This window comes from Trichechus manatus, unplaced genomic scaffold (assembly GCF_000243295.1).
Source record: "Trichechus manatus latirostris isolate Lorelei unplaced genomic scaffold, TriManLat1.0 scaffold00002, whole genome shotgun sequence".
In the NCBI taxonomy this organism is placed as follows: domain Eukaryota; kingdom Metazoa; phylum Chordata; class Mammalia; order Sirenia; family Trichechidae; genus Trichechus; species Trichechus manatus.
In genome coordinates, this window is record NW_004443938.1 from 8,923,684 (window position 1) to 8,938,990 (window position 15,307).

At 42.5% G+C, this 15,307-nt stretch overlaps 1 protein-coding gene across 1 annotated transcript in view; it reads left to right on the top strand.

The window, feature by feature from the left end:
• The window catches only part of PRKN (parkin RBR E3 ubiquitin protein ligase), a 1,016,813-nt gene that overhangs the window by 34,598 nt on the left and 966,908 nt on the right, over nt 1-15,307 (top strand). Inside the window, exon 3 of the mRNA XM_023728574.1 lies at nt 3,834-3,952. Coding sequence (XP_023584342.1) covers nt 3,834-3,952 — 119 coding nt within the window. The remainder of the gene's footprint in view (nt 1-3,833; nt 3,953-15,307) is intronic.

Genomic DNA, 15,307 nt, shown 5'->3' on the forward strand with positions numbered 1-15,307 from the left:
TTTTTATTTTGATTTGTAGGATTGTTAGAGTCCATTGTGGGTACCTTAATATTTACCCCTATTTTTCTAAGTTTATACCTGTCTTTTAATACTTTATATCACCTTAACTTGCCCTCCATATAAAAAATCGATGTCTCCATTTTTTAAGTCCCTCTTTTTTGTTTAAATATTATCATTTTTTACATATTGATATCTGTTTCCCTATTTTCAATGTGTTAGCTCTGATGTATTTTTGATATCCTTATGTGAGTCAATATCTGGTTGCTCTGTCCTGTGCTCTAGTTTTGCGTTGTTAGCTGGTGTTATTGATTATCTAATCGTAGGACTCCCTTTAGTATTTCTTGTAATTTTGGTTTGGTTTTTGCAAATTCCCTGAACTTCTGTTTATCTGGAAATGCCCTAATTTCACCGTCATATTTGAGAGACAGTTTTGCTGGATATATAATTCTTGGCTGACAGTTATTTTCCTTCAAGGTTTTATATATGTCATACTATTTCCTTCTAGCCTGCATGGTTTCTGCGGAGTAGTCCGAGCTTATTCTAATTGACTCTCCTTTGTAGATGAGTTTTCTTTTATCCCTAGCTGCTCTTAAAATTCTCTCTTTATCTTTGGTTTTGGCAAGTTTGATTATAATATGTCTTTGTGGCTTTCTTTTGGGATCTACGTTATGTGGGGTTTGATGAACATCTTGGATAGATATCTTCTCATGTTTTGTGATATCAGGGAAGTTTTCTGTCAACAAATGTTCAACAATTTTCTTTGTATTTTCTGTTATCCCCCCTGTTCTGGTACTCCAGTCACTCGTAGGTTATTTCTCTTGATAGAGTTCCACATGACTCTTAGAATTTCTTCATTCTTTTTAATTCTTTTATCTGATTTTTCCTCGAATAAGTGGATGTCAAGAGCTTTATCTTCATTGTCACTAATTCTAACTTCTACTGCCTTAATTCTGCTCCTATGACTTTCTATTGGGTTGTCTAATTCTGAAATTTTATTGTTAATTTTCTGGATTTCTGATTGCTGTCTCTCTATGGATTCTTGCAGCCTATTAAATTTGGCATTATGTTCTTGATTAACTTTTTTTTAAGTTCCGCTACTACTTTGTCTGTATGTTCCCTGGCTGTTTCTGCATTGTGTCGAATTTCCTTTCTAATTTCTAGAAGAGTTGTGTACATTAATCTTTTGTATTCTGCCTCTGGTAATTCCAAGAAGTTCTCTTCCTTCAGAGAATTTATTGATTCTTTATTTTGGGAGCTTGCTGAAGCCATCATGGACTGCCTCTTTATGTGACTTGATATTGACTGTTGTCTCCAAGCTATCAATATTTTATTATAATTTTATTTTGTATTGGTTTAGTGAGACCTAGCTTCTTATTTTGTTTTGTTTTGATATGCCCAAATAGGCTGCTCATGTGCACTAGTTTGATTTTTGACACCTTTGGATCTCTAACGTCCCGTCACCAGGTAGTTAGTTCTGTAACTAAGTATGTGCACACAGGAGTCTGTTAAATTTTCCTGTATGGGTTCAGCTCGGGTGTTCAGGCAATCGGTCACCAAGTGTGTGATGCAGTCTTTCACCCCCAGTCCTAGAGAGGCATGGGTGATTGGTGTAGGCACTGGACTCTGGCTGTGGTAGGGGATCGTGTGCTGAGCCAGGCAGGGGGCTGACAGCTGCCCCTGAGAGTCTGAAAGGAAAGCGTGTCCCTATTCTCTAGGGTGAGTAGGTAGGTGAGTTTTGCAGCCGGACTATGAGCACCCCACCCACTCTGTTGGCTGTAAAGCCTCGAGGGCACCACTTTTTCTTGGACTCCTGTAGCAGGTGACTAGGCACTTTAGGTGATATCACCAGTCCTCAAGCCCCTGCTGCAGATCGATAAAAGTGCCTACTTAAGGGGCGGGGCTCTTTTGAGGGTCACAAATCTGCCAGTTCACAGCTGAAGCAGTTGAAGATAGACTTCAGATGTTTGCTCTGTTGTACTGTGGTAGTGAGGACTAATGCTGTTGAGATGGGTCCCCACAAGTCTATACAGGGGTGTAAGGCACTCAGAGTCTGCAGACCCCTGATACCGGTGCCTAGCAAAGGAGCTGTGCCAACCCTGTGTTCCTGGCTTGGGGAGCCAGTAGATTATTTGTTCCCTCTCCAAGGCCAGGAGAATGGGTCATGGTGCCTTTTGGGATCTACTTCCGGCCCAGCGGACTCCTGGGGCAGAGCGCGGAGGGAGGAGGTAAAAGGGAGAGAGGTTTTTCCCAAATGGGCTTTTTTTTTTTTAAATCCCCGCAAAAGGGTGCACGCATGTACTTATCTTAGCCTCTTGGAAGCTGCTTTTCACTGGTTCAGAGTGTCCAAGCAGAATCTCTGCTGCCAGATCTCTTTTGATGTGGAAACTGCTTTCCGAATGTGCTCACAGCTGTTTGCCTGCTTCACTGCAGACCCGCCCCGCTGGGAAGTTACCGGTGTGGCTAAAGAGTTGCCGTCCCGCTGCCCGCGCTCTGGTGCTGCTGGCTTCTTCCGAACCGTCTCCCTCTCCTCCTGCCCCTCAGTCCGACTCCTCAACTTTGCCTTGTTCAGGGCTCCTAGATATTCACATATAATCAAATCACTTGTTATTCCAGGTCTTTGTTGTAAGAGGGATATAGGAAGCGTCTTACTACACTGCCATCTTGGCTCCACCTCCCTATTGGTTATTTTTAGATGTGTTGATGATAATAGTAACATTTAAAAATGAACTTTTATACCATGACCTTTTATGTTACCCCTACCCAGCAACAGTAAAGTAGGAATTAAAAGAACTATGTGGTAATTTTAGAAGTTTAGAAATTTGGGAAGGGGGGTCATTTTATTGGCAAATGCTTCCAAATAAAGTTTGTTCTTTGCAGATGCAACAGTGTGAAACCATTCAGGAAGATTTTCCTAATTTTACAGAGTAGTATTGTGACATTTGAAAGACGTGATCAGCAATGTTGAATTATTGGATGTATATATATATTTTTTTTTGGTCCAGTTTTTACCCTTGAGATAAACCAAACCAAACCTGTTGCTGTTGAGTCGATTCTGACTCATAGCAACCCTATAGAATAGAGTAGAACTGCCCCATGGGGTTTCTCAGGAGTGGCTGGTGGATTTAAGCTGCCGACCTTTTGGTTAGCAGCCAAGCTCTTAACTACTGCCCCACCATTTTTTATCTGAATGGCATTTGTCTGGTTAGGGAGAACACTAATGAAATACAGAGTGTCCATTTTTGCTCACAGTCCCTGGTCTGTTAAGCTCCTTGGGGCTCTTGTCTCAGTTTAGGTGTATGCCTGTGACTGTGTGTTGGAAGGTCTTCATGGAAATCCAGCATTCTGGGTTCCTATCATCCATATCACAAGGAGTGGGCTGCTTTGTCCCTATGGGTAAGAATTTAAGAGGAAAAAAGCTAGAGTGTTCCAAACAATGTACAGAAGCATGAAATCAAATTCAGGAGCAGTGGACTCTCAATTTCCCTAGGCTCTGAATTTCCTGTCCTCTGTTAAAACTTCACCAGCAAAGGTGCATTGAATTTCGCTCAGCTGCAAACGCACTTGGCCAGCCTGCTCGGCAGCAGGTTGCTTACTTTGCTGAGTAAGTCACAGGGCTGTTGGCAAGAAGGTGAGATGATTTTCACTCTTCTGAGCATAAAACTAGATTTTCTGAATTAAATTGTTGTATCCTCACTGGAATATTTACCCTACTAATGTTCCAACATGTACCCGAGGAGTTAATGTTTCCTATATCAAATTCTTTAAAGAGAGTATCTTGACTCAAATTGGATGCAGCATTGATTGGATATTTCCTCTGCTTTTTCTCCCAGCAGGTAGACCAACTTACAACAGCTTTTATGTGTATTGCAAAGGCCCCTGTCAAGCAGTGCAGCCAGGAAAACTCAGGGTGCAGTGCAGCACCTGCAAACAAACAACGCTCACCTTGGCCCAGGTAAGGGAAAGCAACGGTAGCATGAGACTGCCAAGGAGAAGGAATGTGAGTTTCTAGAATCGCCTTTTGATGCTTCTCATTATAGATCACATATCACTGGAAATAAAAGGCATTCTTCTGCATGACCATGATAATTAATGGTATCTGAAATTCCGTTTTAAAAGACAGACAGCTTTGCCTTCTTGATTTCTTTCCACTCGTGTTCAAGTTTAGGTAGCATAGGATCATTCACCCTATCTCTTTAATCCAGACTTATTGAAAAAAAGTGTAGACACTGCTTTTATAACAAAGTGGTTGATTTTTGATGAAGGTGTTTAGTATAAGAGATCATGAAGGAGCCTTCTAGAGTACTGGAAATGTTCAATGCCTTGGTCTGTGGGGTGGTTACACAGTTTGTGTATTTATATCCAAGTTCATTAGACTGTCCACTTAAGATCGACACATTCAAGGTTGCTAAATGTAAGTTATACTTGAATAAAAAGTGAAAAAGAAAGCTGTGGATCATCAGACAGCATGCATGTAAAACAAGGGTCAGCAAACTACAGCCCACGGGCCGAATGTGGCCTGCTGCCTGTTTTTATAGAGTCCATAAGCTATGAGTGGCTTTCACACTTTTACATGGTTGAAGGAACAAAAGAAGAAGAATATTGCATGACCCATGAAAAGCATCTAAAATTTAAATTTCAGTGTCCATAAATAAAGTTTTATCAGGATATGTGACACCCATTTCTCTACGAACTGTCTCTGGCTGCTTTCATGCTATAAGGGCAGAGGTGAGTAGAGCAGTTGCAACACAGATCACATGGCTTGCAAAGCCTAAAATAGTTGTTTCTTCCCCTTTAGAGGAGATGTTTGCCAACCACTGATTTAAAACATAGAGCACATTGGTTCATGGCTTCAACGTGATGGTTGCCTAGGATTTGGCTAGATTCAACGAGGGTAAGAATGCGAGTAGGGCACAGCTGGTGTCTGGTCAGGACATTGGCAGGAGCACAGTCAAGGAGGCATAAAAGAACAGAGTACAGGTAGTCTCCAGCTTACGACGTATTCCAGTGACAACCAACCGTACTTACAACCGTCTGTTGTTTTCTTTTTTTTGGTGTATCTGATCGTTAGTAATACGTACTACATACAATGTTACAGCACATAATTTGCTGATGTTATCATTCTCAGATGCTCATTTGCAGATGTGCAAAGGTCGAATTTATAAAGATACTGGTAATGAAAGGCAATGATAATGAAAACTTAAAAAAAAAAGACTTATGTCAGAACTGACTTGATGGAATAGTAAGAATGGAACACCGTCATAAGTTGGGGACTACCTGTACTTTGGGGTAGTCAGTGGCTGATGTGTAGATAAATACCCCAGTTATCAGATAGGGACCCCAATGATGGGCTAGAACATTTAGATTTGATTCTGCAGGTAATGGGGAGCCCAGGCAAAAATCCTAAAAACAATGGTGATGTGTAAATTATACCCAGAACTCTTAGTGCTGTGGCCCCATATCTCCAGGTCTAAAGTTGGGCACAGTTTAAAGGCAAAGAGGCTAATTAAGAAATCATCATATGATTCATAGGTGAGGTCGTGAGGGCCTGGATTGAGATGGTGGCCCTACAGAATGGAAATCATGAAGCATTGAGAAAGCACGCGAAGAAAAAAATCAAGGATTCAATGCCTCAAGACAGGAAAAAAGGGCAGAATTATAGATTAAAAAAAAATTAATATGTCACTATGACACAACATTTCTTCTACATAGGAAAGTCCACTTACAAATCCAAATCTCTGAAAGACATCTAGATTTGTTCTAGCCAACTTGTTGACCCTTTCTATGGAGTGGCATTGGACAGTGGTTCTGTCTGGCAGACATGCTATCTGAAGTCCCGCAGGTATTTTTCTTCAGCTGGCTCCTCCCCTCTGCCACTAGCCTGTCCAATGCAGTAAACAGGCTCTTCTGTTCTTCTCACCTACACTTAAGTCCTTATTGCTCCAGGTGGGTACGTATGTGACCTATTTATACTAACTCCCAGATATTGTCAATAAAAATAGCAATAACAAATTATTATTGAACACCAAGCTACATTATTTTCATGCATTATCTCATTTGATTATTTCATAACAGCAGTCTGAATTAAGTACTATTATTATCGTTGTTAGGTGCTATGGAATTGATTCTGACTCATAGCGACCCTATGTACAACAGAACGAAACACTGCCTGGTCCTGTACCATCCTCACAATTGTTGCTGTATTTGAGCTTAATGTTGCAGCCATTTTGTTAAAGGTCTTCCTCTTTTTCACTAATCCTGTACTTTTAATATCCCTAGTTTAGGTTTGAGAAAAATGAAGTTTAAATATATTTAAAAATTTGCCCAAGGACATTTCCTTTGTGCTAGGAAAAAAATTGATAAATGGGGGACTTGGGATTTGAACTCAGACTTTCTGATCTAAGCTTTTAAGCTCCAGAGTCTCCCTGTTTATGCCCCATAGTTATGTTTACAGTAAGGGTCTCATACTCAAGTAGCCAGAGTGGTTGGGCAGGTGATAGAAGTTCCGTCAGATGTGAGCACTGGGGAGTGGCAGGGACTGTGGTGGATTGGAGGGGTCGTGGCTGTGTAAGGAGGCAGCTGCTCTTCAGCTCCACCAGTTGTTGGCAGATGGTGAGTTAGAGGCTTAGTGTGGCCATGTGTTCTTCTTTCTTTTTTTTTTAATCAAAAATCACCAATCTGGTATCGTATGTGAAATTTCTCACTTCAAAATATGCTCAAACCAAAACCAAGCCCATTGCCGTCGAGTTGATTTTGGCTCATAGGAAGCCTATATAGGACAGAGTAGAACTGCTCCATAGGTTTCCAAGGAGCGGCTGGTGGATTCAAACTGCTGACCTTTTGGTTAGCAGCTGAGCTCTTAGCCACTGCACCACCAGGGCTCCAAAATATGCTCAGTGAGGGGAAAATAGGAAACAAAAAGAAAAATTAACCTGTAACTTCTGCCTACATTTACCAAACCAAAGAAGAGTTTGTAGGGTTTGAAGGCTACATGCTTAGCAGGTGAGTATGCAGTAAGCACTCAATAAAAGTGAGAGAGGAGAGGCAGCGTGGTGTGAGTTTGAGAGGATGACTCTGGGGTCAGACTGCCCAGTTAGAAGGCTGACTTTATTATTTCCTCCCTGTGTTAGCCAGGATCCCTGGTGGCACAGTGGTTAAGCACTCGGCTGCTAACTGGCAGGTTGGTGGTTCTAAAAATGGGATGATAGTATCTCTTTCTTAGTTGTTGTGAAGATTAGTTAACATGTGAGGAGTCCTTAGAACAGAACCTGGGACATAAATACTTAGAAATATTAACCTATTACCTTTATCATCATTGTTTACATATATCCTTCACTATAAAATCAATCCAGGCTTGAACTGACACTTTCCAGAGCAGCAAAAACACTCCCACCCCCACCACTCTGCATCAGGAGGCTATTTCCATCTCAAGCAAAGCTCTGTGAGGGAGGGAAGTCACCCTGCTTGCCTGGCCCAGCACTCCCTCAGCGGGAAGATCCCTCATTGCTTGGCTCCGCCCATCTCAGATTCTGGCTCTCACCACCTGGACTTTGCCAGTTCCCAGAGCCAGAGCCGCTCCACCTTTGATGTCCACAGATCACCTGGTTTTTGTTCTGCATATCTTTGACCCCTCTCTGAAGTGTTTCCTGAGCTATCTGGTCTCTCTGCTTTCTCCTCCTTCCCTAAAAAGCCAAATCTTCTACTGCATGATGGCAGATATCGTTCACTTGTTCCACATTCTGCACAGTTGTCCGTTGACTTGTCTGTATTCCAATAGTTTATAAGCCTCACAAAAAGCGAGTGGCGTGTCAGTTTGGTCCCTGGTTTATTTTCAACACTTAACACCCTGCTTGGCCGATAGCAGGGCATACAGCTGATAACGCTGGAGGAACGATATCTCCCACGTTGGTTCAGTACATTCGCGTGCTTTAGAAATTCTATCTGGTGTTTTATAATCATATTAATCGTAATACTTATGATTGTTTCACTACAATTTATTGAATTCTGTCCATACATTTGTATTCTTATATTTGTATTTCTCTCTCAGTCTCGTGACAGACCCGCAGGGTAGATATTCTTATCCAGTGTTTCTAACAAAAGACTCCGTGAGTTAAGTATGAATCTAATACAGTTACACAGTTACTAAACTACGGAGCCAGGAGTGAAACATCTCTGTATTTCTCCAAAGCCGGAACTTTTTCCAGGATATATTGCTGGCTCTACAAATCTGGTAATCGATGGCCTATTATTTACCTACTTCCTTTGTACTATAAATACTGTTCGAAAAATGTTCTTGGGGAAAAAATAGGCTTAAGGATTTAGGGAAAATGGAATCAAAGATGCTTTAGAGATAATTTATTGAATCCATATTTTTAGTACAGTTACTAGACTTAGCACAGTAGCATATAGCAGATGAGAAGAGCAGGCATTTTGATTTCTCATTAATAACAACAAACTCACACCCAACAGTACTTATGAATCGGCTCTGAGGAACAGCTGACCTGCCTACACTGCTCATCATCTGTGAGTAAAGGCTTGGTAATGCTAGGGTGAGTGCTGAAGTCAGCAAGAGGAAAGGATTTAGATGGGACATCTAAGGCAACCCTTAAGATTTCATTTTCCAGAACTTTATAAAGATCTACAACTTGAACAGCTTTCTCTGGTCAGGGAAAAGGAAAAAGAGATACAGCAAGAGAAAAGGAAAGGATAGGGCCTCGTGTGGCTGAGAGGTTGCACGTGGAGCAGTGTGCGCCGTAGCTGACTTCTGCAGTGAACTCTGATAAGCAAGGAGGAATGTCAGAACCCACTGAACCCCCTGGGCTGTTTTTGACAGTGTAACATTATCTTTTCCCCCGCAGAAATCAGTCTGCCACAAACTCCGTGCGTTTCACGAGTCTTTACAAAGCCTCCTCAATTTTTGTGTTGGGGCTTTATGTGTAGTCCCAATATTTCCTCAACATTATTTAAATTTTGCATGCAGTAATAGTGTGCAGCCTCTCATACACGAGTATTTAATATGATACTCATAATAAACTGGCAGGGAGGGTGGAGTAGTCATTTCTGCCCTGGTGTTAAGGATGGGGACACTGATGTCTGGGGTTTAGACCTGACCTGGAGAGTCAGCTGAGAATCGACTCAGACATCAGGTTTTCTGTCTCCAAATCAAAGTACCTCTCTTTATTACGTGGCGACCTTGACCAGAGTATTGACTGACCAAATGTCCTAGAGAAATATGTATGCTCACTCGAAAATAGTGAGCAAGGGCTGATTGAAAACCACGGGCAGCACTTGATTTCCAATTGCCTGTTCACAGATTGCCCACAGTGGTCCCTGCGGAGATGAGATAGGGCCGTGCGCAGAAGGGAGGCTGATTTGTACATGTTCATAAGCTCCTAGTGCTCTTGAGTAATAAAATAAATATTATAAAATAACCTATGCCTCTATTTCCTCAGGAGGGTGGAGGACTGAAAGATGACTAGGCCAGATCCTTTTCTTAATTCAGAAAAGTGGGCAGAAAAAGTTAGGTTTTCCAAGATATGTAGGGTATATCCTGCTTTTTTAAAATAACTAGAAATTAAAGAAGGAATTTTTCTTGGGTAAAAAAACAAGCTAGTTTCTCTCCCTTCTCCATTGTATCCTGCCAAACTCGAGGTTAGAATGTCAATTGTTGCTGGTTGCCATCAAGTCATCTCTGACTCATCGTGACCTTATGCATAACAGAATGAGAACACTGTCTGGTCATTTACCATCTTCATGATGGTTGGTAGGTTTGAGTCCATTTTGCAGCTGTTGTGTCAATTCATCTCATTGGGGGTCTCCCTTGTTTTCACTGACCCTCTCCTTTTCCAAGCACGATGTCCTTTTCTAATGATTGGTCTTTCCTGATGACGTGTGCAAAGTAAGCAAGAACGAGTCTCACCATCCTCCCTTCTCAGGAGCCTTCTGGTTGTATTTCTTCTAAGACTGACTGTTTTGGTAGTCCTCAGTCTCTTCAATATTCTTTACCGACGCCAACGTTTGAGTGTGACCTGGCCTTTTCTACGGCCTGTCCTGTTGTTAAATCATAAGTGTATGAGGTGAAGATACAAGAGAGGGAGACTTCTGGTAAGGAAGCAAGATGTATATACGTGGTCAATTACCGTATTTTTTTGCCAATGACCCACACTTTGTGCAGTTGTTTACTGGCTGCGCCCTTCCCCGAGAGGCATCCCCGCAAGGGCCATCTTGCCAGTCCTCTTCCTCATGTTGCTGTAAAAAAAAAAAATCAACATAGCGTGCTTACAAAAATACCTCGTGGGGGGCGGGCTCAGCCTGCAAACAAATGCGGAGGTGCGCGTTATTTGCGTGAAACATGATATACTTCCTAGCCCAAACTCACAAAGATTCCCCTATCACTGATTTTATAAACAGAGACTGTATGACTTGTTAAGTATTTTTACTGAGCTAGAGGGTTGAGTTGAAGCCCTAGTAGTGTAGTGGTTACAGAGCTTGGCTGCTGACAAAAAGGTCAGCAGTTCAAGTCCACCAGCTGCTCTTTGCAAACCCTGTGGGGCAGTTCTGCTCTGTCCTGTAGTGTTACTATGAGCGTGAATCTACTCAGTGGCAATGGGTTTGGTTTGGAGAGTTTAGTTAGAGTATGATGCTGGCAAGAAGAGCGTGTCCCTGGGAATCATTCCGAGACTTCCACCTCCTCCTCACCCCTTCACATTTCTGATCAGTGAAGGCTGCCAGCATTCTCTCCTCGACAGTGATGAGGGCCCGCTCCTGTCCCACCATCATGGCCCCGGTCAGGGTACACATGGCCAGTGGTTGTGCCTCCTGGAGAAAGCAAATCTTCTGTTAGGAAGAAACTGACTTGTTTTTCTGAATGGAAATGGGCTTACAGTATAGTAAGGATATGTGAGGAGTAGAAGACTTTATGGACTCTAAAGATAATGAGAAGATAGAATGGACTTGGAGGAGTGGTGGGAGAGCATGGATACAGCATTTCATTTGTCAGGGAATATCCGGCTGTGAAGTGCCAGGGGCAGGGCTGGAGGGCACAGCCTCCCTGGTCCTGGCCAGTCTACCTGACATCTCAGATTCAAACCCGGTTCTGCCACTCATTAGCTGGGTGACTTTGGGAAAGTCATTTAACTTCTTTGTCTCAGTTTCCTTCTCCTAAAATGGGAGAATTCCATTAAGGTTTTTGCGAAGATTAAATGGCATAACCCATAAAGTACTTAGCACAATGCCTGGCACATGATAAAACCCTTTGCTGTCGCATTGATTCTGACTCATAGTGACCCTGTAGGACAGAGTAGAACTACCCCACAGGGTTTCCAAGGCTGTAAATCTTTACAGGAGCAGACTGCCACATCTTTCTCCCACTGAGCAGCTGGTGGATTCAAACTTCAGCCAGCGCTTAACCACTGTGCCACCAGGGCTCCTGGCACATAATACACATTCCAGAAATGGTGGCTGCTGTTATTACTTTGTTCAGGTGAAGAGTTTTCTGCTAAATAAATAGATAAGCACAGAAGAACCTGCTGAGCTCATATTGTACACTCACACCTCTGGGACTCTTTAGTTCTGAGGAAGGTTACAAATTGTTAAAGCCCATTAGCACAAACTCTAGGTAATCAGAGTTATCTACTATTAACATCTTTTAATCTGTACTCAGTTTATTAGTCTTCAAATGAATCAGAAGCCAGGAGATTACTGCAGCCAAGAAGTTTGGGTGACTTTTTCCCCTTACCATCGCTATAATTACTTTATCTCAAAATGAACTTTATCTTTTCCACTCTAATGAGATACTATGCCATGGAATAGCATTAAAGCTAAAAGGTTTCTGATGAGAAATGGTGCAATAAATAGAATAAGATGTAAAGTGCCCGGCATGATGGATTATATTTGAAATTGGTTTATAGATTAGGGACAATTTATGTGCGGAAATTTATTAAGAAATATCGTCTCAGTGTATAATCATTCCTAAACTTAATATTTGTTACAGATTAATTGTTGGTCAGGAGTCGACTTGTTGTTCTGATTATCAAAACCCACTCTCACCTCTATGCAATAAATTAAAAGTCTTAGAAGACAGATAAGCTTCCTTTCTAGGTTTAGCATCGTGTCTTTTTGCCCAAGTATGCACTTTTTACCCCTCTTCATTTAGTGTGGATTTGATCAGTGGGCATTTCTGAGTTTTTAGAGTATAATGAAAGGGTCATTACGTGTTACTCTGTGTCACTTAAATATTTTTATGTTGTTAATACACACTTTGGATGTCACAAGGGTGAGGATGTCACCTTACTGCATTCTGTTTGGATTTGTGTTGTGTGGTACAGGCCTAAAAAGGAGCTGCTTGGTGCATGGGTTAATCTCACATACGGGCTCTAGGAGGGAGGCCAAGAGCTTTTTCCACAACCAGTGATGGAATATCCTCATTCACCTCTGCTTCCTGCCATCAGTTCCGCCATGAGATTTCTAGTGTGTGGCCTTATGGACTCTTCTCCCCGCCATCTTCTTTCCTGAGTCCATGCTCCTCTTTCGTTCTCGCTGTGATCTGCAGTGCCCTCTCCTACACGCTGACTTTGCCCGCACGTTACTGAATACCCAACTGAGAGGAAACTGATAACAAGTTAGAATGTCTCCTCTGTTTCCCTTTTCCCAAAACCAGCACCTAGAAAAGAACAAATCTAAGGCAAAAACAAGCAAAAGAACAGCTGAAACAATTACCATAAAAATTGTAAGACTTCATGCTTTATTTTATATTAGTATTACTCTTGAGAGTTTACAAATATAGTATACACTGTATTCAATTTCTAAATGTAAAGTGGTCTACTTAACATCTACCTGATACAAACCACTTCAGGGTATCAATGCCAGCTTGTATGTTGTTGTTGTTAGGTGCCATCGAGTCGGCTCCAACTCACAGCGGCCGTACGTACAACAGAACTAAATGCTTCCTGGTCCTGCGCCATCCTTACAATCGTTGTTACGCTTAAACACATTGATACAGCCACTGTGTCAATCCATCTCATTAAGGGTCTTCCTCTTTTTCCCTGACCATCTACTTTACCAAGCATGATGTCTTTGTCCAGCAACTAGACCGTGCTGATAACGTGGTCAAAGTATGTGAGACGTCGTGTTCCCATTCTTGGTTCTAAGGAGCATTCTGGTTATACTTATTCCAAGGCAGATTTGTTTGTTCTTTTGGCATTTCATGGTATATTCAATATTCTTCACCAACACCATAATTAAAAGGCTTCAATTTTTCCTTGATCTTCCTTATTCATCATCCAGCTTTCGCATGAATGTGAAGCTATTGAAAATACCATGGCTTGGGACAGAAGCACCTTAGTCTTCAAGGTGACATCTTTGCTTTTCAACACTTTAAAGGGGTCTTTTGCAGCATATTTGCCCAACGCAATGCATCTTTTGATTTCTTGACTGCTGCTTCCATGGGTGTTCCTTGTGGCTCCAAGTAAAATGAAATTCTTGACAACTTCAATCTTTTCTCTGTTTATCATGATTTTGCTTATTGGTCCAGTTGTTAGAGCAGTATCAAATTCATGAACCTGTCACTTCACCATATAGCTGATATGGTAAAGTTAGACTTCAGGTATATATACCCTGTTGTACTGTGCTAATGAGGGCCTACACTGTTGAAATGCGCCCACACAGGTCCATGCAGGGGTGAAAGGCATTCAAAGTCCACGGACCCCTTATGCCTGTGCCTAGGCAAAGGGGCTGTGCCTGCCCTGAGTTCCCGACTTAGGGGAACTGGCAGATTATTTTTTCCTGTTTGTTAATTTATTCCCGCTCCGAGGCCAGAAGAATGGCTCAGGGCATGTGCTGGGTCCTACTTCCGGCCCAGGGGAATCAAAGCCGGCCTGGGACCCAGTGCAGAGTGAGGAGGGAGCAGGTAAGTGGGAGAGAGGTTCTTCCCAAACGGGGTGTTTTTTGATTGGCGCGGTAGGTTACATGCACGTACTTATCTTTTGCCGATTAAGCATTGCATTTCACTGGCTCTGGAGGCCTGAGCAGACTCTCTGCCGCTTGGTGGAAAACGTGTCCCAAATGCAACTGCCCGCGCGCACACCAGCCAATCCGGTCCTCAGGGCACCAGCTCCCGCTGAGGCAGGTCTGGCAGCTTCTCGCTGCTTCTGAACCGTCTCTCCCTCCCCCGGCCACTCAGTCCAATTCCTCAACTTTGCCTTTGATGTTCAGGGCTCCGCGACTGTCATATATAATCAATTCACTTGTTTTCTCCAGTCTTTGTTGTAGGAGGGACCACCAGAAGCGTCTGACTGCTCCACCATCTTGGCCCCCCCTGCCAATTTAGTTATTTTAATGGATTTCAAAGACTTTTTAAGTTTAATTGAAAATTTTTGTCTTCCTAAGTATTTTAGGGGAGTCCCTGGGTCGTGCAAACTCAGTTTGGAGGGTTGACTCTACCCAGTGGTGACTTAGAAGAAAGGCATGGCAATCTACTGAAAAATCAGCCATTGAAACTCCTCCTGTGACACACACGGGGTCGCCAGGAGTCAGAGTTAACTGGAAGGCAAATGGTTTTCTTCTAGGGGAAGACAGAGAGGAAACTCGGCAGAAACCACACCCTAGTACATAGTGGGAGAAGACCAAGGGCCAAGGAGGGAATCTGAAAAGGTCAGAAAAAAGACAAAACAAGCAAAACACAACAAAACTGGGCTACTGAGTTTATAAATAATTTCATGAAGCAAACTTTGAATAGATTATTATATTAGATAAACTGAGCATTTGGTGAATTGGTCCTCAGTGAGTTGATTTTCAGCAGACTCCCTGGAACCACCCCTTCCCCACGGCCATGGAATGCACAAAACATAGCAGTTTGAAGGCATGAATCGGTAAGAAAGCTTTGGAATGCTTTAGTGACTTTCAACAATTCCCCAGATGTTTTAGCTGAGGCTCTAGTGAGGAAAACATCTTAGATGAGAGGAGGAGAGTGGCCTCTGTCCCCCCTCAGGCCCCTTGGACTTGCCTTTAGCTCTATGGCTCAGCGGCAGGTGAGAGCAAAGAGTTGACTGAAGGGGTTTTTCATTACATCCTGTGTGAGAACCTGGGCAAAGGCCAGAGCTGCACTCACTCTGAGCTGGGAAGAGGAGGAAGCCCAGCATCACTCTGGCACCAGGGGGCTCCTGGGTAGGGATGCTAATTTAGCAAATAAATATGCAGGGTGTTCAGCTCAACTTGAATTTCAGATAAATAAAGAATTTTTTAAGTGTAAGTATAAATATTGCATGGAACATGTCACCCTAAACTTTTTTTGCTTTTTATCTGATATTCAAAT